Here is a 25,563-nt window from a genome sequence, read left to right as displayed (position 1 = left end):
AAAAAGCAGCCAACTGGTCTCCAGGTCGGGAAGTGGTCACCGGCATTGGTCAAAGTGGTGGTCACAGGGTTTTCAGATTAAAGGAGTTTTCAAATTACCATCAGTATGTTTACTTTTATCAATAACGAAAGACCAAATAGGACTCAAAAAGCAAAGCTTTCTTGTAATAAATTATGGCCCAAAGGGAGTGGTATCTGTTTCAAAACAAACAAAACAAAACTGAAGTGTTTGTGCAATGTCGTTAAATAGGAAACAGGGTTCAGAGTTCAGTGCTCCTTCCAATCTATTTAGACTGTTACGGGGACATGCAAATATGCTCTTAGAGAAATCAGGAATATCTGATGCCCTTTTCTCACTCCTTTCCCCAAAACGCACAGCTTGGGCCAAAACTGGTGATGGGAAGTAGCAGCGCCTCTGTGTGCAGGAGGTGTCTCCCCGTGTTAGATTCCAACATGGTGAAGGGTGGTTATCCTAGCTTTGCACCCCTGACGCGGCAGTGACTCGGAGGCACTGAAGGTAGTGCTGGAACAGAGGCAGCCGTGAGTCCGGCCAGGCCATAGGCAGTACAGGGCAGCAAGCTGGTTAAAGGGGAGGCTCGGTGATAAGACATCTCCGCGTTCCGATTCTTGCTAGCTCGTTGCTGCCTAGCCGTGGGTCTGTCAGCGAAGTCACTTTCCCCTTAGGAGCTTCACACCCATTCAACAAGCAGTCGGGACGCGCACTAGAGCAGCTAAACAACCAAAGCGACTCCTCCGCTCCGTGCGTGGTTGCTGGAGACCGCTTGGGGAAGCCACGCAGACCCAAGTTTCCTTATCACGTGATTCCCTCCTTCTAGGCTGGTTGGCCGACCTGGGCTCTCCAATTAAGGCCGCACAAATGTCCACAGGTGTGAAAAGGAAGAGCCCTGGCCATTGAAGACCCGAAGCCGAGGGCCATGAGTACCACACGCGCGAGAGCCCTGGGCGGCGCCTCTAGCCCTCAGCAACCCGTTACCTTCCGGACCCCGGGCGTCCCGCCAGTCAACCACGGTCAGGAGGCCGCTCCCATTGGCTGATCTCGCTCGGAAACGCACGCCTCTTCCCGCCCCCTCACGCTGCCACCCAACGCGCGCCTCTCCGCTCCGCTCGGCTCCGCCCCTCGGCCCTGCCTCCCTGGCATATTCGCACCATTGGTGGATTTCGCCGGCTGTGATGGCGGCAGTGCGCGTGCGCGCTCACTCCGAACCCTCTTCCCGGGAGGAGGAGCGAGCCAGCCGGGGCAGGGGCAGGCAGACCGCGCTCGGCCGGAGTGGAAGGGCTGCTGCTGCGGCGACGGTGCTGGGCGGGGCCGAGCTCCGGAGCTGTCGGCTCGGCTGCGGAGGGGCCTGTGAGCCGCTGCGGAGCTGTGGAGCGCCCGGGCTGGACTGGGCAGGCCGAGAGAGTCCGCGCGCGCCCGCTCTGAGCTGCCCGCTCCGGCGGCCGCGCTGCTCACCAGCATGACGGAGCTGAGGCAGAGGGTGGCCCGCGAGCCGGACTCAGTACCCGAGGACAAGGTAGCGGCAGCGTCGTGGTGGGCGCGGCCGGGCCGCGGCGGCCCCGGTGGCCCAGCGGGGGGCGCGCACCTAGGAGTCGCCCTCTGACCCTTTGTCGCGGCCGGCGGCGGCCCCGGGCCCGGGCAGCGCAGAGGGTCCTCGGGGCCCGCGCGCGTCGCGGGTCAGCGGACCGGGGCCCGGGACAGGGCTCCGGGTCTACCTGGGGGTGGTCCCCGGGGGCGCAGGAAGGAGCGCGCCGGGGTTGCGAGCAAGGCGGCTGCCTGGCAGGGCCGGTCGGGGTCCCTCAGCTCCCCGAGGCCTTCCTGGGAGGCGCGACTTAGTCTCTGCGCCCCCCTGTGACATGTTATTTATTTTGAGGCTGAGGGAGTCAAGACAAGGCCACAGGGCTTGCCTCCTGGGAGATCGAAATCTCTCCTGGGGACTAAAAAATCTATTGGCTTTGAGCAGAGAGGTGTGTTGGTTCCCGCCGTGCAGCGGCTCGGCGGTCAGCAGGTGTTGCAGGGTGCACCTGGCCAGGCTCGTTTCCTGCGCCAAGCGTGGGCACTGATGGGGTAGAGGAGAAAGGTGAGGAGGAGGCCATCTTGGCGGGGACACAGGTTGTGAGGCAGGGTGAGGATGGGGAGCAGACTCCTCTCGTTTAGGGGGAAGGTGGGCAGGGGCTGACATTCTGTGGACGCTGCATCGCAGCGGAAGGGTTGGGACTTGGCGGTCGGATTGGTGCTTTTGTACTTAGCAGTGTATTTGGAAGTTGATCTTGCCCTGGTGTGTGGAATACACTGAGGGAGCCTGGGCTAGGGTGAAGGGGACTGGTTAACGCAGGGGGGTTGCCCACAGGTGATGTTTTGTCTTAAAAATCAGAAGATCCTCCCAACACTCTGAACTTCTTACCTACCTTGGGTAATTGGAGGGTCTGGCATCGCATTCTCACCTGAGCAGCAGTGGGCTGGACCTGCGATCATTATTGCACTGTCCCTGTTGCCTTATACCAGACCCACAGCACCGACATCTGTGGCCTGTACTTAGATCACTAGGAGAAAGGGGTGTTAGGGAGACTGCAGGGAGCAAGTAGTGGCACGATGTGGCGACGGATGTCAACAGAGCAGTTATGGTTGGAAAAAATGCTGTTTCAGATAGTTTTTTTTTTTTTTTTAAAGATTTATTTAGTTATTTGAAAGGCAGACTCACAGAGAGACAGAGAGGGGTCTTCCTTCTGTTGGTTCATTCCCCAAATGGCCCCTGGAGCCAGGAGCTTCTTCCTGGTCTCCCATGGGGTGCAGGGGACCAAGCACTTGGAGCCGTCTTCCACTGCTTTCCCAGGCCATAGCAGAGAACTGGATCAGAAGTGGAGCAGCTGAGACTTGAACCGGTGCCCATAAGGGACGCTGGCACTGCAGGCAGCTGCTTAACCCACTATGCCACAGCACCGGCTCCAATAGGTTTTAAACACCTTTTTTGTTTTTGCTGTTGAAGGTGGTTCATTTGGGGAGAACCGTCCATATTTTTTAGAACATCTTGAAGATACAGGGCTGGGAGTGCAAATTTAGGAGTCTATTGTAGTGACAAGGGTGCTTTGAAATTTCTCCTCTTGCCCTGGAATGTCTTGGTTCCTCTTGAAAGAACTCGCTGCTCATTCTTCGTAGCTGGTGAGAGTTCAGCTCTCTGAAAGGCGCTGTCATACTTGATGTTAATGGAACCTGGTGGGCTAGAAGGTACGAGGAGGGAGAAAGAAGGTATGATAGCTGGCGAGCCACATTTTTGAAAAACTAGCTGTAATTATTAAACCTAGTTAGAAAAAAGTGCCAAGTAAGGACCCCCATAGGATTCTAAGGTGAAGCAAAGTTTCTAGCCCCCCAAGATAAAGTGTGAGTGATTCTTGCTTTCCTGTCCTGTGTTTTAGGTAGGACTGGAGGAGCTGTCCAACTGACGGTGCTTTATTAGTTAGAACTGCATTCACACTGTGTATGTACTCCTGTGACAGGATGCCTGAGGCTGTGAGGACTACTAGTTGCATGTCGTTACCTAAAATATAGCAGCTATGCATTCTATTAAGAACATGGTAAGAGAGGCCAGTGTTGTGATATAGTGGGTAAAGCAACCGACTGCAATGCCCGCATCCTATGTGGGCGCCAGTTAGAGTCTGGGCTGTTCCGCTTCTGATCCAGCTCTCTGCTAATGGCCTGAGAAAAGCAGCAGGGAATGGCCCAAGTGCTTGGGCCACTGCCACCCCCATGGGAAACCTGGAAGAAGCTCCTGGCTTTGGGCTAGCTCAGTCCTGAGATTGTGGCCATCTGGGGAGTGAACCAATGGATGGAAGATCTCTTTATCTCTTTATCTCTCTCTCTCTGTAACTCTGCCTTTCAAATAAATAAATCTTAAACAACAACAACAACTACTACTAAAACTGGGGCTGGTGCCGTGGTGCAGTAGGTTAATCCTCTGCCTGTGGTGCCAGCATCCTATATGGGTGCCAGTTCTAGTTCCGGCTGCTTTTCTTCCAATCCAGCTCTCTGCTGTGGCCTGGGAAAGCAGTGGAAGATGGCCCAAGTCCTTGGGCCCCTGCACCCACATGGGATACAGGGAAGAGGCACCTGACTCCTGGCTTCAGATCAGCACAGTTCCGGCCTTTGCGGCCATTTGGGGAGTGAACCAACGGATGGAAGACCTTTTTGTCTGTCTCTCCTTTTCACTGTCTGTAACTCTACCTCTCATATATAAAAAAAATCTTAAAAAAAATAAAAAACTCCAGATGCACTCTGTGGCATAATAGGTCAAGCCTCCCTTGCGGTGCCAGCATCCCATGTGGTCTCCGATTTATGTTCCAGCTGCTCCTCTTCCGGTCCAGCTTTCTGCTTATGGCCTGGGAAAGCAGTGGAAGATGACCCAAGTGCTTGGGCCCTGCACCCACATAGGAGACCCAGAAGAAGCTCCTGGCTTCAGATCAGCTCACCTGTGGCTATTGTGGCCATTTGAGGAGTGAAACAGTAGATGGAAGATCTCTCTCTCTCTCTCTGCTTTTGCCTCTCTGTAACACTACCCTCCCAATAAATATTTTAAAATAAAATGTAGTCACAGGGGAAGAGGGAGAAACAGATTCTCTATCTGCTGGTGCATTCCCCAGATGACCACAGAATCCAGGAGCCAGCAGCTTTAGCTGGGTCTCTCACGTGAGAGGCAGGGCCCAGGCACTTGGACCATTCTCCAATGCTTTCCCAGGCATGTTAGTAGGGAGCTGGACCAAAAGTGTAGCATCCATGCCTATGTGGGATATCAGTGTTGCAGGAGGTGGTTTAACCCAACATGCCACAATGCCAGCAGCAATAATTAAAACTTCAAAAAGTCCAGTTTTATTCTGTTTCATAATCTGGGGGGAAAACCTACTTCCATAATTTTGTCTTTTCTAGTATCCTTGTGTTAGAATCCTAGGATAGTAGAAATAACAAAACAACGATGTCTTTTTAGGGAAACGAATTGTGAAATGGGAACTTATTTCATTGTAGAAGAATCTCAAAAACAATTTTTAGGTCAGTTCTTTAAAAGATCTGTAACACAGTTGAAAGATTCCTGAAAATGTTAGTTGCTTAACTGCTTTTGCAAAATTGTCTTGTCAATAGACAAGCATTGGTATCAAAATAATCTGGAGAATGTGTTTGTTTATAAAGGTCTGAAGGTATTTTAGCATTTAGTTATATTTAGCATCCTAGAATGGAATTTTCAAAGCCAATTTCTAATAAAGGAAATGTCCTCCTCTGGGAACTGTGCTTATAATTTTAAAGTCCCAACGCACAATAAGGTTGCCAAATTAAGAAACTTGGAATTTAAGCTTTGGGAATTGTTCTCTTCCTGCCCAAACACCCCCCCCTCCCCCCCTCCAAATGGAGTTTAGGAGAGAGAAGAATAAAACTTGGGCTAAAAGATTGGCATCTGAAGATTGATTGGCTTGGGATTTCAGGAGATTTTGGTTTTGGAAGTTAGATTGAAGTTTCTGTGGTTATCTGCTTTACTTAGATGCTGAGGTGCTATTTGAATGAGAGCTTTACTGGTTTCAAGGTTTCCTTTCTAGGTAGGTGAAACTGTTAGGGAGAGGAAATAGTGACATCATTTAGAAAGGGTAGTTTAACTTTTAACTGAAGATAGTGGTTAAGATCAGGGCCTTAAGAGTCAGCTAGATTCATTTGAGCTTGGGCTGTGCCACTTATCAGCTCCGTAACTTGGAGCAAGTCCCTTAAGTTGTGTAAGCCTCAATTTGTCCATCCCTGAGATGGGGTGATAAAATTGCTTGTGTGTGCTTCATAGCTTATGTGTGTCTCAGTGAGTATTCATGGTAAGTGCCTAGGGCACACCTTATCACAGTATAATGAGTTAGCTGTTGCTGCTACTGGTTAAAGTTGGTTTTTATAGGCAAAAGCTTCAGTATTCACCTTCTAGTCTTGGAAGGTGATAAAATCTTCAATTTTTAAAAAACATTTTATTTATTTGAGAGGTAGAACCACAGAGAGAGGGAGAGACAGAGATAAAGGTCTTTCATCTGCTGGTTCACTCCCCAAATAGCAACAGTGGCTAGAGCTGAGCTGATCTGAAGCTAGGAGCTTCTTTAAGGTCTCCCACATGGGTGCAGGGGCCCAAGCACTTGAGTTATCTTCCAGTGCTTTCCCAGGCCATAGCAGAGAGCTGGAATGGAAGAGGAGCAGCTGGGACTAGAACTGGCATCCATATGGGATGCTGGCACTGCAGATGGAGGCTTAGCCCACTACACTACAGAGCTGGCCCCAAAATCTTCATGTTGTCTTTGAAGTAATTTCATATTCATCACCTTCTAAGGAAAGTTTTATAGAAAGGGCTTGGGCTTTTATGACCTCTCCAGTTCATTTTCTTGCTGATGATTTCAGTGCTTAGAATTAGTCAAGCTTTAACTGTAGAATGAGCACTGGGCATTGCTGCATGCAATCCTCTTCTTTCATAGCACTCACTATGATATATTTTAGGGCCCTGGTGAATAATTAAAATAGTTTTCTGATAGCCTTTAAGAGTGAAATACTGAAATAAAATATTAAGAGCTATAACTCCTTTAGGTGTAGGAGGAATGTGTTATTTCTTTCAAAAAAGTTTTACATTGAAAAATAATTTGGGAATTGAAAAGTCAGTAAACCTTAACTGTGGTTTCCAGATTTAATTAGGGAGAGGATGTGAAAAAGATTTTTCCTCTCTCACTATCCACTCTGCCTGTCAAAAAAAAAAAAAAAAAAGATTTTTCATATGACCCAGCTTTCTTTTTTTTTTTTTTTTAAGATTTATTTGAAAGGCAGGGTTAAAGAGAAGGACACCCATAGAGAGAGACTTCCATCTGCTGGTTCATTCCCCAGATGGCTGCAATGGTCTCCCACATGGGTGCAGGGGCCCAAGCACTTAGGTCATCCTCATCTGCCTTCCCAAGGCATTAGCAGGGAGCTGGTTAGGAAGTGGAGCGTTCAGGACTTGAACTGGCACTCATATGGGATGCTGGCATCGCAGGCGGCAGCTTGGCTTTGTGCCATAACACCAGCCCCATTAACAGCAGTTTAAATTTATTTATGTTGATTAAACAGTATAATTGTATTAAAAAAACTCAACTGCTTTTCAATTTACAATATTAGTTTTATTCAGAATGTTAACTTTTGTTAAAATGTTTTGTTTGAACAAATTAATATATTTTATTAGAAGAATTTAATATCTTAAAAATGTTCAGTTGCTTGCCTCATATATTAGGATGAGAAGGGATAGTAGAGGATCTTCAAGAAGAGGATGCCATGGTCCAGGAATGGAAGTTCCTTGCTTAGGGCCACATAGCTGCTTAGATGCAGAATGGCTGAGTGTGTGAATGTATTCTGCTTCCTGCCATCTTCTCATCCTGTTGCATAGTGATGCCTTCCAGGGTACAGGATTAATTTACAGGTATTAAAAACTTCTATGTTGATTACCTTCTGGGGCAAAAAATGCCCAAATATCACTTGTTTCTCTCATGTGGTTACGAAGTTAGAAAAATAGCAAGATATCTTTTACAATGTCAAATACAAAGGAAAACAAGCTGGAGAGTTGATTAGGTCAGATTCTCTGGGTTATTGTGTGGCTGGTGATTTATGCACTTTGAAGCCCATATCTGGGCCTGGCCTGTAAAGGAGCTCCCCACAGGGTGCTTGGGCCCCACTGGCTTCTCTGAGCAGTCCAGGTGGCTGTGTAGAAGTGCTTTTTTTGGCTGTTGACCCTTGGTGTCAGGACCATGTGTCTGGCAGTGGTCAGTCATTCAGTACTCCACACCTCTCTGAGAACAGGTATAGTCTGTGGTTCTGAGGGAGGCTTGTGTGAGAGCTCGTGAGGATGAGATCCAGAACATTCTTTGTGAAGATATATTTATTTGAAAAGCAGAGTGACAGAGAGGGTGTGTGTGTGTGTGTGTGTGTGTGTGTGTGTGTGTGGTGCGCGCGTGCGCACAAGCTTCCATCCAATGATTCATTCTCCAAATACCCAGAACAACCAAGGCTGGGCCAGGCCAAAGACAGGAGCCAGGAGCTCATTCCAGGTCTCCATGTGGATAGCAGGGACCTATGTACTGAGCCATCAACTGCTGCCACCTGGGTACATTAGCAGGAAGCTGGATTGGAAGTGGAGTAATGGGGATTTGATTGCAGGCTCTCTGACAAAGGATGTGGGTTCAGTGCGACTTAACCTGCTACTCCACATTGTGTGCCACTTTCTACCAGTTTTGACTCCCAGCAATCCATTCTTGTACTGATTTAAATAAATTATATAATTTTTTGGGCTAGCATTGTGGCATAGTGGGTAAGGCCAACAGCCTGCAATGCTGGCATCCCATATGGGTGCCAGATAGTCCCAACTATTCCATGTCCCATCCAGAACCCTGTTAATGGTCTGGGAAAGCAGCAGGAGGGAGTCCAGTTACTTGGACCCCTGCCAGCCATGTGGGAGACCTGGAGAAGGCTCCTGGCTTTGGACTGACCCAGCTCCAGCTGTTGTGACCATTTGGGGAGTGAACCAGCAGATGGTGGATATCTGTCTGTCTCTCCCTTTCCTCTAACTCTGCCTTTCAAATGAGTTTTTTTTTTTACCCTATACTTTTGAATATGTCTGAAAAAAGCTTCTAGGTGAATCTTTGTAACTAATTTCACAGTATAAATAGTCATCCTTTAAACTGCTGGAAAGAGTATGAGTGTCCGTGTTTCTCCTTTTCACACTTTTCCGTCTTTTCTCGAATCTACGTAGGTGGAATGTGTCCCCTACACGGCTTGGTAACCTGCTTTTTTGTGCTGTGTCAGCCTCCTTGGCCTTCCAGACTGGCACCAGAGGTGTGGGGTGAGAAAATGCAGCCGTTTATGTATCATACGGCCTCTGGTTCCGAAAAGGGACAGACACTGGTTGGTGACTGTTGGTTTTGCCAGTCTCTTTGAAAGAATACTGGTTTGTTAAGCCGACGCCGTGGCTTAACAGGCTAATCCTCCGCCTTGCGGCGCCGGCACACCGGGTTCTAGTCCCGGTTGGGGCGCCGGATTCTATCCCGGTTGCCCCTCTTCCAGGCCAGCTCTCTGCTATGGCCCCGGAAGGCAGTGGAGGATGGCCCAAGTCCTTGGGCCCTGCACCCACGTGGGAGACCAGGAGAAGCACCTGGCTCCTGGCTTCGGATTAGCGAGATGCGCCGGCTGCAGCGGCCATTGGAGGGTGAACCAACGGCAAAAAGGAAGACCTTTCTCTCTGTCTCTCTCTCTCACTATCCACTCTGCCTGTCAAAAAAAAAAAAAAAAAAAAAAAAAAAAAAAAAAAAAAAAGAATACTGGTTTGTTCCTGGCATGGGGCAGGGTTTCTGCCTTCCAAGTCTTGTCACGTGGTGGTTGCCTGGTAGTGGGAGTAACGAGGAGCCCTCCCCCAAGTGCCCATTAGCCAGTCACGGATCTTTGTTCTCATGTTTGCCCAATGGTAGAGATGGTATCAGGCTGCCAGGTTGAGTGACCTCTTTAAAGTTTATTATGTTATTTTGACTAGGCCATGTGTGGTTCAGAGTTTGAAGGGAACAAAGGGTATCCGGTGAGGCCTCTCCTCCTACCTGCTTCTCCCAAGAGGCAGCCCCCATGCCGGGCTGTGGTGTCCAGGAGCACAGCTGTCTGGAGGGACTTGACCTGACCTGCTGAGCTCAGACATCCTTTTCAGCTGCAGCCTGTGGCATCAGCTCTTTGTATTAGCATCCCCACAGGTCCAGCCTAGAGCTTCTCTGTAAAGACTTTGCTGAAATTTTTTTTTTTTTTTTTTTTTTTGGCGAGGCAGTTAGAGACACAGAGAGAGTTATAGACAGTGAGAGAGACAGAGAGAAAGGTCTTCCTTCTGTTGGTTCACTCCCCTAATGGCCGCTACGGCCAGCACTGCGCCGATCCGAAGCCAGGAGCCGGGTGCTTCCTCCCGGACTCCCATGTGGGTGCAGGGACCCAAGCACTTGGGCCATCCTCCACTGCCCTCCTGGGCCATAGCAGAGAGCTGGACTGGAAGAGGAGCAACCAGGACAGAATCTGGCGCCCCAACCGGGACTAGAACCCGGAGTGCCGGCGCTGCAGGCGGAGGATTAGCCATGGCTCTTTGCTGAGCTTTTGAAAGGTTTTGGGACCTGGGATTTTTGGACAACCCCCTCTGCTTCTGAGTGTCTGACATTGAGAACTCTGCCATGGACACTGGATCCCTCAGAAGGTGACTGTCAGAGCCCCATCCCCAAAGTCTGTGTCCTGTGGATTCAGTGGTCCCCGAGACTTTCTTAGGGACTCTCAATGCATTCCTTCAGTCATTGTAAACTCATGTGGCCTCAGATCGGACTCTCTTGCTTCCTTTGTTGACCCTCTCATGCGTGTGCTGTTGTAAATTCTCTGAGTTAAACACCATCCCCATCATTTCCCTGCTGATCTATCTGCCCTTTGCACCTGTTAGCATCTCTGGACCTCCCTGTGAGTTATAGAAAGGAGGATAGATAGAATTCTGTCCCCCTTTTCATCTTTTAAGCAGCCCCCCCATCCCTCATGGTGCCTCTGTGTCACTTATGCTCTTGTTACTTAAAAAGCCTGAAATGTGCACTTCCTGTGTTCTATGGCTCCCATTTGTACCTGTTTAAAAAAAAGTTGAGACTAAACCTTGACTTTTTGAACCAATCAGGTGTTTAAATTGTTTTAAGTTTTTTGCTATTGTGAAGAATACTATAGGATGTAATTCTTTTGAAAAAGCCTTTCTGAACACATGTTGTTTAGAACTGCTAACTCAAAAAGGGAAGTATGTTGTTTAGCCTTTAGATACAATTAATAGATTTCCTTCTGCAGTAACTTTGTAGCCTTCATAACTGTATGAGTGTCTGTCTTTGATCTTTTTTCCCTGCTAAATTATACTGTATGCTCACATATTTCTTGATTTTTTTTAAAAAAATTATTCCTTAAATATCCAATATTCCTTAAATATTCCTAAGTATATTCTCTCTCTTCCTCACGGGCGCGCGCACACACACACACACACACAGAGAAAGTGCTGTTTCACTCCCCAGATGCTTGCAACAGTCTGGTATGGGGTACACCCAGAACTTGCAGGTCTTCCAGGTGGATGGCAGGGACCCAACTGATTGAGCCATCATCTGCTGCCTCCCAGAGTGAGCATTAGCAGAAACCTGGATCAGAAGCAGAGGCAAAATTCCGTGCCAGGCACTCCGCATATGGGATGTGGGTATCCTGAGTGACAGGCTTAACCCATTGCGCCACAACGCCTGCCCTACTTGTTTCTTGATTTTAGGAGAAGTGTTCTAGCTTAGCGATTACAAGCAAACTCAGGAGTTGGGCTGCCTGCGTTGTAGCCTAGCTCCACCAGTAATTTGCCTCAGTGTTCCCATGTGGACAACAGGGATCTGCCTTGTGGGTTTTTTCTCAGATGTTCTTAGGTCCTCACACGTGAATTGTACCTTAGAGTAACCAAATAGTTGATAAAGGAAAGTTTCTCATATAGAATAAATGGTACATGAGAGAGAGAGTATTTATGTTTTCCACGCCCCAGTGAATGAGTAGAATGTGGCAGTAATCATTACCACTGCACCTCCCAGCGGAGCAGCCTTGTCAGAGACTCCTATCTTGGCCTAATCAGGCTTTATGCTAAGTGCTAATTTATAAGAAATGGAAGAGATGGAAGAATGCATTGAAAAGCACTACTGGGCAGATGAACAGGTTACTTTAGTAAATAAAGAGTGAGAAGGACCTTTCCCCCCATTAAAAAAAAGAGAGATGGAGATACCCCGAGGGCAAAACCTCCCAGGTAAGATCCTTGAGGCAGATTAGTAATTCCTGGACCATATTTGGATTCTGATTCAATCTAAGAGAAAGACTAGAAATTATTAGGTAAATTTGAATATTGGGTATTTAAGGAATTACTTTTTAGAAAATCTCATTCGTTCACTGTTCTTTTTTTTTTTTAATATTTATTTATTTATTTGAAGGGCAGCGTTACAGAGAAGCAGAGAGAGTGAGTGAGTGTCAGTCAGTCTTCCATCTGCTGGTTCACTCCCCAGGTGGCTGCAACAACCAGAGCAGTCCCGATCTGAAGCCAGGAACCTGGAGCTTCTTCCGGGTTGTTCATGCAGGTGCAGGGGCCCAAGCACTTGGGCCTTTCAAGTAAATAAAATAAATCTTTTTAACAAAGTCTCTATACATAGAGTACTAGCTATGAAGGAGAAAACAATTGATAAATAGAAGCTCTTAAACATAACTCAGTTTAGCCGGCGCTGCAGCTCACTTGGCTAATCCTCTGCCGGCAGCCCGGTTCTAGTCCTGGTTGGGGCACTGGTTCTGTCCTGGTTGCTCCTCTTCCAGTCCCGCTCTCTGCTGTGGCCCAGGAAGGCAGTGGAGGATGGCCCAAGTGCTTGAGCCCTGCACCCGCATGGGAGACCAGGAGGAAGCACCTGGCTCCTGACTTCAGATCGGTGCAGCGCGTTGGCCGTAGTGGCCATTTGGGGGGTGAACCAATGGAAGGAAGACCTTTCTCTGTCTCTCTCTAACTCTGCCTGTCAAAAAACAAAACAAAACAAAACAAAAAAACCAACTTTTTATTGAACTTTTTTTTTTTGACAGGCAGAGTGGATAGTGAGAGAGAGAGACAGAGAGAAAGGTCTTCCTTTTTGCCGTTGGTTCACCCTCCAATGGCCGCTGCGGACGGCGCATCTCGCTAATCTGAAGCCAGGAGCTAGGTGCTTCTCCTGGTCTCCCATGAGGGTGCAGGGCCCAAGGACTTGGGCCATCCTCCACTGCCTTCCGGGGCCATAGCAGAGAGCTGGCCTGGAAGAGGGGCAACCGGGATAGAATCCGGCACCCCGACCGGGACTAGAACCCGGTGTGCCGGCGCCGCAAGGCAGAGGATTAGCCTGTTAAGCCACGGCGCCGGCCTTGAACTAACTATTAAGAGAATAGGCAGATATTTATAAAAATCATATTTTTGAAAGATTTATTTATTTGCAAGTCAGAGTTACACAGAGGAGAGGCTGAGAGAGAGAAAGAGGGAGGTATTCCATCTGATGGTTCACTCCTCAATTGGCTGCAATGGCCGGAGCTGTGTCGATCCAAAGCCAGGAGCCAGGAGCTTCTTCTGGGTCTCCCAAAAGGGTGCAGGGGCCCAAGGATTTTGGGCCCTCTTCCTCTGCTTTCCCAGGCCACAGCAGAGAGCTGGATTGGAAGTGGAGCAGCTGGGTCTCGAACTGGCTCCCAAATGGGATGCTGGTGCTTCAAGCCAGGGCATTAACACTCTGTGCCACAGCCCTGGCCCCTAAAAATCATATTTGACACAGGGCTTATTTTCAGAATCTATAAAGAATTACTACAAAACAGGTAGATAAAAAAGACATCTCAGTAGAAAAATGGGTACTTCAAATGGTTAATAAACATATGAAAAGGTACACGACATCATTAGTTGTCAAGGAAATGCAAATTAAAACACAGGATAAGATATGATTGCATATCCACTAGAATGGCTAAAATCAAGAAGGATGAAGTGCTTAGAGTTGTCAAGCATGTTGATCAAATGGAACTTCCATATAATCTGCTTATGGAAGTCTAAATTGATAGTAATCACTCTGGAAAACTGTTACAGTACTTACTGAAGTTAAATATACACAAACTATCTACATAAGCACCTGTTGGGATCCTTGGGGTCCAAGGACTTCTGCTTTATGAAACTGTAGGACTTGTCAGGGAAGACCAGGTTGAAGCAGTCGTTGTCAGTGGGCATGGAAAGTGCTGGTGTGGACCAGCTGGGTGGTAAGTAGGAAGGGCACACATTTAGCTCTCAAGTGGCCCAGTTTGGGTGATGCATTATGTGGTCACTCTAATGATGAGGCTTTGTCAGGCAGATCGTGAGATTTGGTAACTGAGATGATATGTGTATATTTTGATTTTCCTCCATGGTACCTGGTTCATTACTTCGGTAACTATTGTTATTTCCTAAGTGACTAGAATGTTGGGGTGTGTAAGGTCTCTAACCGGCCTTGGAAAGCAGTCTCTTCTCTCTCTAAATTTCTCCTACCCTCTTTTTACCTGTTCCTTTTCTCCCCAAGTCAGGTCATATCAACAAGTGCTGCTTTTCCCCAAGTGGATCATAGGGACCAAGGATAAACTCTAATCTTCCCTGTTCTGTTTTGGAGCTGGCCTTGTAGAAATTCTCTGACGTACCTGGTCTGATAGGAGTAGGTCCTGAGACCTCCATTCCAGAAGGGGAGATTGCCCCTTATCTGGAGGAAGGAGTGCTGCACACAGAGGCCAAGAAGAATCCAACAGACACATTTTCCCACCTGGTCTGTGGACTAGATTCCACCTTTGTTGTCCAGACACATTTTGACATAGCTTTCCATGTTCTGATCATGCTTACGCAATGAGGACTCCATAAAAACCAAAAGGTGGCCGGCGCCGTGGCTTAAAAGGCTAATCCTCCGCCTTGCGGTGCCGGCACACCAGGTTCTAGTCCCGGTTCGGGCGCCGGATTCTGTCCTGGTTGCCCCTCTTCCAGGCCAGCTCTCTGCTATGGCCCGGGAAGGCAGTGGAGGATGGCCCAAGTCCTTGGGCCCTGCACCCACATGGGAGACCAAGAGAAGCACCTGGCTCCTGGCTTCAGATCAGCGAGATGCGCCGGCCGCAGTGGTCATTGGAGGGTGAACCAACGGCAAAAAGGAAGACCTTTCTCTCTGTGTCTCTCTCTCTTACTATTCACTCTGCCTGTCAAAAAAACAAAACAAAACAAACAAACAAAACCCAAAAGGTTGGAGTAGGGAGAGCTTCAGGACAGCTGAGCATGTGGAGGCTAGGAAGGTAAAGGTGACTTCCATCCATGTGCTCAGGGCAGAAGCTGATGTTCTCTGCACCCTTCAAAACCTGGCCCTGTGCATCCCTTCATCGGGCTGCTTAATTGTATCCTTTAGAATTTCCCTTATATAAACCAGTAAATATATGTATACTGTTTGTGAGTCACCCTCGCAAATTGACTGATGGTGAGGCAGGAGCCTTGGGAAACTCAATTTGTAAAACCAGTTGGTCCGAAGTTCTGGAAGGCTAGACTTGTGTCTAGGTCCAAAGTGGGGGCATTTTTGGGGACAGAGTTCTCTGCCTGTGGGATCTAATGCCAGTTCTGGACGTAGAATGTCAGAACTGACTTGGATTGAGGACACCAGCTGGTGTCCATGGCCGCAGCTTAGTTGCATCCTTGCTGGTGCAGAGAAATCTCCATGCCTTTTGAAGTCCTGGAATTCTTCCATGTTGATTGTTGTGTGCGAGCAGAGGAAGAGTGGTTTGTTTTTCCTGTAAGTGCAGTACCAGCGTCATCTCTGTTGGTGCCTCTGTAGGGCTTCCTGTGCTGGTAAGCGTTAATCTTCTGGGGACCATAGTGGGTGGACCCAGGGTTTGGAAGAAAACACCCCAGTGAAGCTTTGTAACATTAACATGTTCTTTGTATGGTGCTATAAAATGTTTTGTTAAACTTCAGGCTACTTTCTAAAAGAAAGCTCCTCATATTATCAGAGTGTTGGAGATCACATATCCCTTTTGAAATTTATTTTCCAACATGATTTTTTAAAGAATGCTTTTTAAAAAAGAGATTTATTTATTTTATTTGAAAGGCAGAGTGGCAGAGGGGAGAAGGAAAGGGAGAGGAAGAGAAGAGAGAGCTTCCATTTGCTGGTTCCCTTTTGAAATGGCTGTAATAGCCAGCTCTGGGACAGGCCAAAGCCAGGAGCCAGGAACTCTATCCAGGTATCCCACATGGGTAGCAGAGACCCAAGTACTTGGACCTCCTTCTGCTACCTTCCCAGATGTGTTGGCAGGAAGATGGATTGGAAGTGCAGCAGCTGGGACTTGAACCAGCACTCCAGTATGGATGTCAGCATCACAAATGGTGGCCTAACTAGCTTCAGCACACTGCTGCCCCTTTCCCCCCAATGATTGTTATCCTTTCCCAGTGTAATTTGAAATTCAGTGTGAAACTGTCTACCTGTTTTGTTAAAAATGCTGAATGGAAGAGCACAGTGAGTTAAGCCGCTCCAGCATCCTATATGAATGCCGGTCCAATCTAGCTCCCTGCTAATGCACTTGGGAAGGCAGTGGAAGATGGCCCAAGTGCTTGGGACCCTGCCACCATGTAGGAGACCCAGATGGAGTTCCAGGTTCCTGGCTTTGGCCTGTCCCAGCCACAGCCATTGTAGCCGTGTGGGGAGTGAACCAGCAGATGAAAGATCTCTCTCTCTCCAATAAATAAATCTTTAAAAAAAAATTGAATGGCTTTTGAGAAAAAATATACATCTTTCCTGCATAAACTGTGACTGAAATCATCATGTTGAGGATCGTGTGCATATTTTGAAGGTTGTGTATAAAATTGTGTAGGTTTTCTCCTAGGAAAGTGTTAACTGGGGAAGGTTTGTGGGTGTGCAGGCTTAGTCTGGTCCTCGCCTCTTCTGTCTGGCAGCACATCTCCCCTCCTCCCTGGTGGTGCCAGCACGGAGCCCCATTCAGTCACTCAGCAGTTGTTGTGGTGACTCAGAGCTCAGTACTGCGATTCGATGCCCAGTGTGGTCATCTGAGCAGTTGTGGACGAGGGGCAGAAGGGAGAGGGCAGGGAATCCAAAATGAGCTTTCCCGTTCCGACCCAGAAGGAACCAGGGAGACACCTGGCAGCTTCTCGGCTCACCTCTGTCCTGAGTGGACGTTCAGCTGGGACCCTGTGTGTTTGGCTGGAGCCTGTTGCCCAGTAGACTTCACTTCAGGTTGAGTGGATGGGGAGCAGAATCTCCAAATCCAGAATGAGCAGGGTACCACCATAGGGTCCAGTATTCACACTGGGAATGTAAATTAATCCTGGTGATGTGTTCTGGGTATTTGAGCTGGGGGAATGGCCACGTCCTCTGCAAATGAGTCAGTAGTGGAGCGTGTAATTTGCAGGGTTGCTTCAAGGTCCAGACCCTCAATTTCTGTTACAAAACCTAGTTCTTGCCTTTGCCCACCATCCGGTGTGTCAGACATTGATTCAAAGCCTCTGTAGGGTTTCAGAGGGCAGAAGGCTCCTATTTCCCCCTCCCCACCCCCCTTCCCCAGCCTTCCTGAAGTACACTCTGGGCTACACTTTCTGTTCTATTTCAGCCATCTCAGCTCCTCAGTCCATTTTGTCATCCAGGAATTTGTTGAAACTGCATATCCACTGATGACCCCTGTCCCCTTCTATTTCTGTCTAAAGCCATAGTTTCATTCCTTACTGCTCTCATTGACGTTCATTTCACTGGGATATTGGAGGTCTAAGCCATGGGCTGTGTGTCTGCTGTTTATAAAAGGAAGTTTTGAGTTTTAAGAAACCAAGCTGATTTTACAACATAGAAGCAGCTAGTTGCAACACTTTTTGTTTTCTTTCTTAAAAGATTTATTTACTTTTTTTTTTTTTTTTTGACAGGCAGGGTGGATAGTGAGAGAGACAGAGAAAGGTCATCCTTTTTGCCGTTGGTTCACCCTCCAATGGCCGCTGCGGCCGGCGCATCTCGCTGATCCGAAGGCAGGAGCCAGGTGCTTCTCCTGGTCTCCCATGGGGTGCAGGGACCAAGGACTTGGGCCATCCTCCACTGCCTTCCCGGGCCATAGCAGAGAGCTGGCCTGGAAGAGAGGCAACCGGGATAGAATCCGGCGTCCCAACCGGGACTAGAACCCGGTGTGCCGGCGCTGCAAGGCGGAGGATTAGCCTGTTGAGCCACGGCACCGGCCAAGATTTATTCACTTGTGAGGCATAGTTATAGACAGAAAGAGGGAGAGACAGAGAGAGGTCTTATGTCCACAGGTTCACTCCCCAAAAGGCCACATGGCTGGAATTGAACTGAGGAGCTTCTTACAGGTCTCCCATGCGGGTATAGGTGCCCAAGTACTTGAACCATCTTCTGCTTTCCCAGGCCATCACCAGGGAGCCAGATTGGAAGTAGAGCAGCTGGGACTCGAACCAGCGCCCATATGGATGCCGACACTGCAGGTGGATGCTTAACCTATTATGCCACAGCGTTTGCTGCTCTTGTTTGGCTTTGTTTTGGGTGGGGTGTGAGGGATTAAAAATTATTCTTGTGGATTAATGACATTTGTGAATTTTGGGCTTCTGCTCTTGGCATTAGGATAGGTAAGAGCTGGAATTAGGCATTTGGCTCAGAGGTTAAGGCACCACTTGGGCTGCCCACATCCCATATCAGAATGCCTGGGTTCAAGTCCTAGCTTCATATCTGATCAAGCTTCCTGCTGATGAGCACCCTGGGAGGCAGCAGGCGATGACTCAAGTATTTGAGTCCTTGTCACCCATGTGGGAGACCTGGATGGAGTTCCAAGTTCCTGGCTTCTGCCTGGCCCAGCCCTACTTGTTGCAGGCATTTGGGCAGTGAAGCAGCAGATGTAAACAAGTGTGCACACATTCTCTCTATTCCTTTCAAATAAAAAATTAAATTGTGTGGAAATGCCCTGAAGATAGCCAGAAATGATGTTGTTATCAAACATGGCAACTTTGGATGCAAATCATCATACATGCACCTTGCATTGCCAAAGAAATATACTTTTCCTGGATGTTGAAATAATAACTTACTGTGGGCTGACTCTGGCACAGCCAGTAAAGCTGCCACCTGCAGAGCTGGCATCCCATATGGGTGCCGGTTCAAGTCCTGGCTGCTCCTCTTCTTATCCAGCTTCCTGCTAATGCACCTGGGAAAGCAGTGGAAGGTGACCAAAGTGCTTGGGCCCCTGCACCCACATGGGAGACCTAGAGGAAGCTCCTGGTTTTGGCTTGGTGTGGCCCTGACTGTTGTAGCCATTTGGGAAGAGAACCAGTGGATAGAAGAGATCTTTCTCTCTTTACCTCTGCCTCTCCTCTGTAATTTTGACTTTCAAATAAATAAATCTTTAAAAAACAAAACAGTAACTTGCTGGAGGGGAGCACAGGTATCCACAGGGCTGGGATTGAAATCTAGGTGTCCTGCTGCCTAACATTCCTCACGATGATCCCATGGTTAGGTCCTAGCAGCTTGATGGGGTTCCTTCTCCTAGGAAATGAATTAGTTATTTAGTTTTTAAAAAAAATTTTGTTTGAGTGGTAGAGTTACAGACGGAGGGAGAGAGAGAGGTGTTCCATCTGCTGGCTCACTTCCCAAATGGCTGCAACAGCAGGAGGTGGGCCGATCTCAAGCAAGAAGCTTCTTCTGGGTCTTTCATGTGGGTGCAGGGGCCCAAGTACTTGAGCCATCTTCCACTGCCTTTCCAGGCCATAGCAGAGAGCTGGATCGAAAGAAGAGCAGCCGGGACTTGAACAAGCGCTTATATGGGATGCTGGGATGCCACGGGGGCAGCTTTACCTTCTACACCACAGTGCCAGCCCCACAAATCAGTTATTGATAAATGCTCTTCAAAATAAGAGATCTTGGAAAAGAGATGAAAGGATCAAGTTGAGAGGTCTAGTCCCGACTTGTTACATTTCTGAGGCTCAGGAAGATTGGCCAGCATTCTGATTGTATCTGGCCTGTTTTGTTCCATGGACTTAGCTCTGAAGGCATGAGGCACAAGCTGTCTCTATCCCCTTCAGCTGTCACCACTGCTGTAGTGAGGGAAGCTCCAAGATGCTCTGGGGCTTGCTTAATTGCCGATCTTTTGGCTCCTTTGGATCTCTTGCTATGATCTTGTCTGCAACAATCTGATCTGCGTTGTGTTTGGACTGATGCTGTCCCCTCCTGAAGTCTGGGGAAAGTGTGGACCACGTGAGCCTTATTTTCTCATAGGGATGTCATCCAGATACCCAGCTTTCTCTGGCATAGCTGCCATTCCATCTCCTGCCTGTACCCTAGGATTCTCTGTACAGAGAACTTTCAATCTGTACCTAGTGCTCTGTTAAAAATACAACACTGGGGAGTAGCTATTTTGTTAACTTCTGGCAAGAACTGTTTCTTCTGGAGATAACAGCTTTTCCTTGGGACTTTTTATCACAAGTGACATTATTGGGGGGAGGTGGGCGGGGTTCATCCTATTTGAGTCCTAGTGATAAGGCATCTTGTTTCCTAGATCTCCATGCGTGGATTTGCTATCCTAACAGATGACTTCTATTTTTCATTGGTCTTAAAATACCCAAAACACTAGAATGAGCCACCATTCAAGAGTTGAAGAGGCAAAAAGGCTTTTAGTGTCCTGAGGGTCAAATGGGGGATAGACAAGCAGGAGGTGGTTTGAGTGTTCTTCAGGGTACTTCTATTTCCAGGGAAATTCAGCTTCTAGCCTTCATCACTTGCCCACTGATCTCCGTCAGCCCTGAAGAGTCCACTGTCAGTCATGTGGTTGTGGAAGCTGGCCCTTGAGGAATATGGTGCAGCCTCCTGCATTCACTTGTGTGTGGCTTTGGGGCCCAGCTCTTTAGCACAGCCTGGGCAGGACCCGTTACAGCTGCTCAGGAAAAGGAAGGTGCCTGGAAGGATGAGTCCGGGGTCTCCAAGTGTGACAGGACGGCTTTGCAGGCCATGCCAGAGAGTCCATGGGAAGCAAGTGAGCGTGTCAGCACAGGGGAGTCAGACACTTGAGAATCCACTTTGTTCTAAAATCGTGAAAGCAATGCTTGTTTTGTGGAAAGGTAGAGGTGAAAGAAAGGCTTGGAAAAATTTAAATTACTTTTCATTAACCAGAATATAACAATATATTTGTGTTTCCTGCTAATCTTTTACCTGGGTTTTAAAGTGGCTCCTAGGTATTCCTCTGTCTTTTAAAAATAGATCTTGGGGCTGGCACTGTGGCATAGTGGGTAAAGCCGCCGCTTGCAGTGCTAGCATCCCATATGGGCGCCGGTTCGAGTCCCGGTTGCTCCACTTCCGATCCAGCTCTCTGCTGTGGCCTGGGAAAGCAGCAGAAGATGACCAAGGTCCTTGAGCCCCTGCACCCGCTTGGGAGACCCAGAGGAAGCTCCTAGCTCCTGGCTTCGGATCGGCACAGCTCCAGCCATTGCGGCCAATTGGGGAGTGAAGCAGCGGATGGAAGACTTTCTCTCTCTCTGTCTCTGCCTCTCCTTCTCTTTGTGTAACTCTGACTTTCAAGTAAATAAGTATATCTTTAAAAAGAAATAAAAATAGATCTTGGCAGAATCTTCTGTTAGACCCAGAGTGTTTCCAGTTGTTCATTTTTATATAGATAATAATGTGATGAACATCTTCATAGAAGTGAGGTGTGTCTCCAGATATTTACTCTGGGTATTTTTCTCAATATGGAACGACTAGGTAAGAGATGGGAACCATTTGATTGAACACCTTTAATACCTGTTTCCAAGGTACCTTTCCAGAAAGTACTTTTTCTTGACTACCATACGCGTGAGCTGGTTTTCACCAGCCCTGGGCCACAGGGAATGTTATTCCTTTTGTCCATTCATTCAGTCTGATAGGAGAAAAATAGTTTCTTAAGGCTGTCTTATTTTTTTGAATCATTGATTATTATCGAGATTAGTATTTAAATTTACAGACAGTTTATGTTTGGTAAATTCTTTTTCCATGCACCTGTTCACATTTTTCTTATTGATGTGTAAGTTTTTTTTTTTAATATGCAAACAAGTTGAATGGTTTTGTGTATGCTACTGGTTTTTCTCAATTTGTCATTTTTAGTGCTTTTTCATTTGAAGTTTGAAGTTTTGTTATTTGGTTAGGCCTGTCAGTTGTCTTTTTTTGTTTTTAAAAGATTTTATTTCTCTTGGCTCTCTCTCTCAGCTCCTCTCAACTCTCTTCTCTCTTCACTCCTTGCTAGCTCCTCTCCTCTCTGTTTCTCTTGTATACTCTCTTTTTCTTTTTCCTTTGCCACCCCTTCACTCCGGTCTGTTGGGTGTTCCCCAATAAACCCTTCCCCTTACTCCAGTGTTCGGTGTGTTTTGCGACGGCTAACATTAATATATAACATTGGTGCCATGACTAGGATAGCCTCATATTGGTAATCCAGCATCCCCCAGTCCTCTGGGGTCCTGGATTTCTGCCAGTCACAAAGCACACTCCCGGAACTCTTTCCAAGCCACCGAACGCTCTGTGATCTCCATCCACACATTGGCCTTCCAAATGTTGAGGTTCTGATGAACTTTTTCCAGCCACTTCTATTGTATTCAGTATTTTGGGATGGCTCTGTAAACAAATGAAGGTCTCTGCTACAGCCTGGGAAAGCAGTAGAAGATGGCCCAGGTCCTTGGGCCCTTGCACCCACATGGGAACCTGGAAGAAGCTCCTGGCTCCTGGCTTTCGATCGGCCCAGCTCTGGCCATTGCAGCCATTTGGGGAGTGAACCAGCAGATGGAAGACCTCTTTCTCCTCTCTCTCTCTCTCTCTCTCTCTCTCCCTCCCTCCCTCCCTCCCACCTCCCCCTCCCCCTCCTCCCCTCACTCCATCCCCCTCAGTGACTCTGACTTTCAAATAAATAAATAAATCTTCAAAAAAAAAAAAAGATTTTATTTGAGAGAGAGAGTTACAGAGAGGAGAGACGGAAAGAAATCTTCCATCCGCTGATTCACTCCCCAAATGGCCACAATGGCTGGAGCTGAGCTGATCGGAAGCCAGGAGCTCCTTCCAGGTCTCCCATGCAGGTGCAAGGGCCCAACAATTTGGACCATCTTCCACTGCTTCCCTAGGCCATGAGCAAAGAGCTGTACCAGAAGTGGAGCAGCTGGGATTGGAGCCGGCACCCATATGGGATGCTGGTGCTGCAGGCGGAGACTTAGTCCACTATGCCTCAGCGCCGGCCCCCGTCAGCTGTCTTTTGTATGACTTTGATAACTGGCTTAGAATGGGCCTATTCCTGCGCCCCCCCCCCCCGTAGTTAACTGGTATGTTTTATTAGTGTTTTTATAGTTTATATAATGGAATCTTTACTCCATATGGAATGTGCTTTATGATGTGAAGCAGAGATATAAAGTATGGTATTAGAGGATTTTTAAAAATGGTTATCTGTTTTTCTTTCTTGCCAGTGTGATAGCTGTGGGCGGAGCTGGCTTTATGATGGTCAGCAGCTCATCAGATTTCTCATCAGAAACCCAGGAGAACCAGAAGGTCGTGGTGTTGCTACATAGTCCAGATATGGAAGGTTAAATAAGTGTCAGCTGAGAAAGCCACATTCTCCAGAATCATCCGTTGAATAGTAGGGAGAAATTGGGGCATTTCCAGATGTCTTGGGCTTTTTGGGCTACTGGCTACTGTAACAAAGTGCCTTGACCTGGATAATTGAAAAAGGACAGAAATGTGTTTCTTAGTGTTCTGGAGACTGGAGAGTCATAAGATCAAGGCACCAGCAGAGTTATGTCTGGAAAGAGCTCACTCTCTGCTTCTAAGATGGTGCCTTTATTGAAAAAATAAGCACATGGAAAAGCTGGTGGCCTGGTATGGTCAGTTCAAGTTATGTCGATGTGTTGAAGAGTTGCATTGTAGCCCTTAAAAAATGTGCAAGTACTACCTCTTAATCCAAAACTCAAAAGTAGATTTTTTTTTTTTTTTAAAGATACTGCTTTCTTGAGGTGTCCTCAAATGATAGAATGAAGAAGGCACTCACCCTTTAAGCCATTTTAGACAGTCACCCATCCTGGGGCTGGTGTGGTCGTTCAGCAGGCGTAACACCTGTCGCCCGTGACACTGGCATTTGATATGCCAGTTGAAGTCCTGGCTCCCTGTTGATGCTCCTGGGAAAGCAGAAAAGCAGAAGATGGCTTAAGTACTTGGGACTCTGCCACCCACATGGGAGACCCAGATGGAGTTCAGATTCCTGGCTTCAGCCTGGCCCACGTTGGCTGTTGTGGCCATTTGGAGAGTGATCCAGCAGGTGGGAGATTTCTCGCTGTCTCTCCCTCTCTATAACTGCCTTTCAAATAAATAAATCTTTTTTTTTGAAAGTGCCCAGAATTTATGAAATTAAAAAGATAGTGGGTGGGAGGGTGGTTATGGATGAGAAAACTGCTATAATCCAAAAGTTATACTTTTGAAATTTATATTTATTAAATAAGTTTTCAAAAAAAATAAAAACATACTGAAACTTTTAGCATGAAGAAATAAAGCTAACTCTCACAGCTAAAAAAAATAAAAAGTAGTAAAACTAGGTGGTTCAAATGCAGAAAGTTTGGACACAATACAGGATATCAGGCAAAAACCTCAATTCATAAAACTTTAAATGCTAAACATAAATTTTTCCTCTATGGGTTAGTATATAAAATATAAAATTTAAATTGTATTCAGACATTTGAGTTTTCTGAAATGTGCTAAACTACATTTATTTCCTTTACTACATTTAATTCAAAATTAAAACCAAGGTTTAAAATTCAAAGATCTTTTAAAATGCATACCAACGATGACATTGATTTGAACATTTTCACTAAGTTTTTTCCTGAACTGGGAAACCAACTCTAGGAAAGGGGGAATAATGAAACCATTGCTTTCTCTTCATCTTTCTTCTGTAAATAATCCCACCCCACCTCGTGTTTGACATCGTTGAGAAGTGTCCTGTGGCCTTGGTGTCAGAGGCAGCCTTTCTTGTTCATCTTGGTGTCCTGTAGTTTCATTATTGGAAAGTCTTTGCACTGGTGTTAGAATTATCTTCAGGCAAAAGGTGTGCTTCACTTTTTTTTTTTTTTTTTTAAAGATTTATCTTATTTACTTAAAAGGGAGTTTCAGAGAGATGTAGCAACAGAGGGAGAGAGGTCTTCCATCCGCTGTGCCCAAATGGCTGCCACGACCGTAGCTGAGCGGATCGCCCATATGAGGTGCCGGGGCTTTAAGCTGCTGCACCACAGCTTTACTGGTTTTCTTTCTCTTCTTGAGGGCTATGCAGGGAAAGAAGGCAACTTCTACATGAGGGCACCTCTGTAGGGGTAGGCCTCAAGTATAGACGGGTAGCAAGAAAGGCCTGTTTAGAAAGCATTCCTACTACTCAGGTGTGAGGTTCTCATCTCTAGTTCTCTGTGGAAGGGCTATAGTACCCAGTCTCCTATCCCTCTCCTCTTTGCCCCCCACTAACCAGCATTTGTGTGGTGAGTCAGTTCACAGCATATTCCTGTGCCTTGCCTCAGGGCCTTTCAGGCTTTTTTTGGACCTTGGTCCATGTAAGTAAATACACTTTATTCTGAGTCCTAACACCAGCTCAGATGTGTTCTCACTTTTGTAAATAAACCTCAGGAGGCAGTACTTTTAAAGTAATTTTTGAAAGATTTATTATTTATTTTTAAAGATTTATTTATTTGAAAGAGTTACACACACACACACACACACACACAGGTCTTTTATCTGATAGTTCATTTCCTGATTGGCCGTAATGGCCGGAGCTGCGCCATTCCAAAGGCAGGAGCCAGGAGCTTCTTCCAGGTCTCCCACATGGATGCAGGGGCCCAAAGACTTGGGCTGCCTTCTGCTGCTTTCCCAAGCCATAGCAGAGAGCTGGATAGGAAGTGGAGCAGCCAGATCTCGAACTGGCACCCATATGGGATGCCGGCACTGCAGGCCACAGCACCGACCCCAA

The 25,563-nt window shown here is 47.2% G+C and overlaps 1 protein-coding gene across 1 annotated transcript in view; it reads left to right on the top strand.

Annotated features, from left to right (window-relative positions):
• Positions 1–1,266: 1,266 nt before the first annotated feature.
• Positions 1,267–25,563, top strand: part of CDS2 (CDP-diacylglycerol synthase 2) — a 67,231-nt gene continuing 42,934 nt past the window's right edge. The window contains exon 1 of the mRNA XM_062203897.1: positions 1,267–1,531. Coding sequence (XP_062059881.1) covers positions 1,475–1,531 — 57 coding nt within the window. The 5' untranslated portion in view covers positions 1,267–1,474. The remainder of the gene's footprint in view (positions 1,532–25,563) is intronic.

The sequence above is a fragment of the Lepus europaeus genome, chromosome 10 (assembly GCF_033115175.1).
Source record: "Lepus europaeus isolate LE1 chromosome 10, mLepTim1.pri, whole genome shotgun sequence".
Taxonomy (NCBI): Eukaryota; Metazoa; Chordata; class Mammalia; order Lagomorpha; family Leporidae; genus Lepus; species Lepus europaeus.
This window is presented reverse-complemented; position numbering and strand designations above follow the sequence as displayed.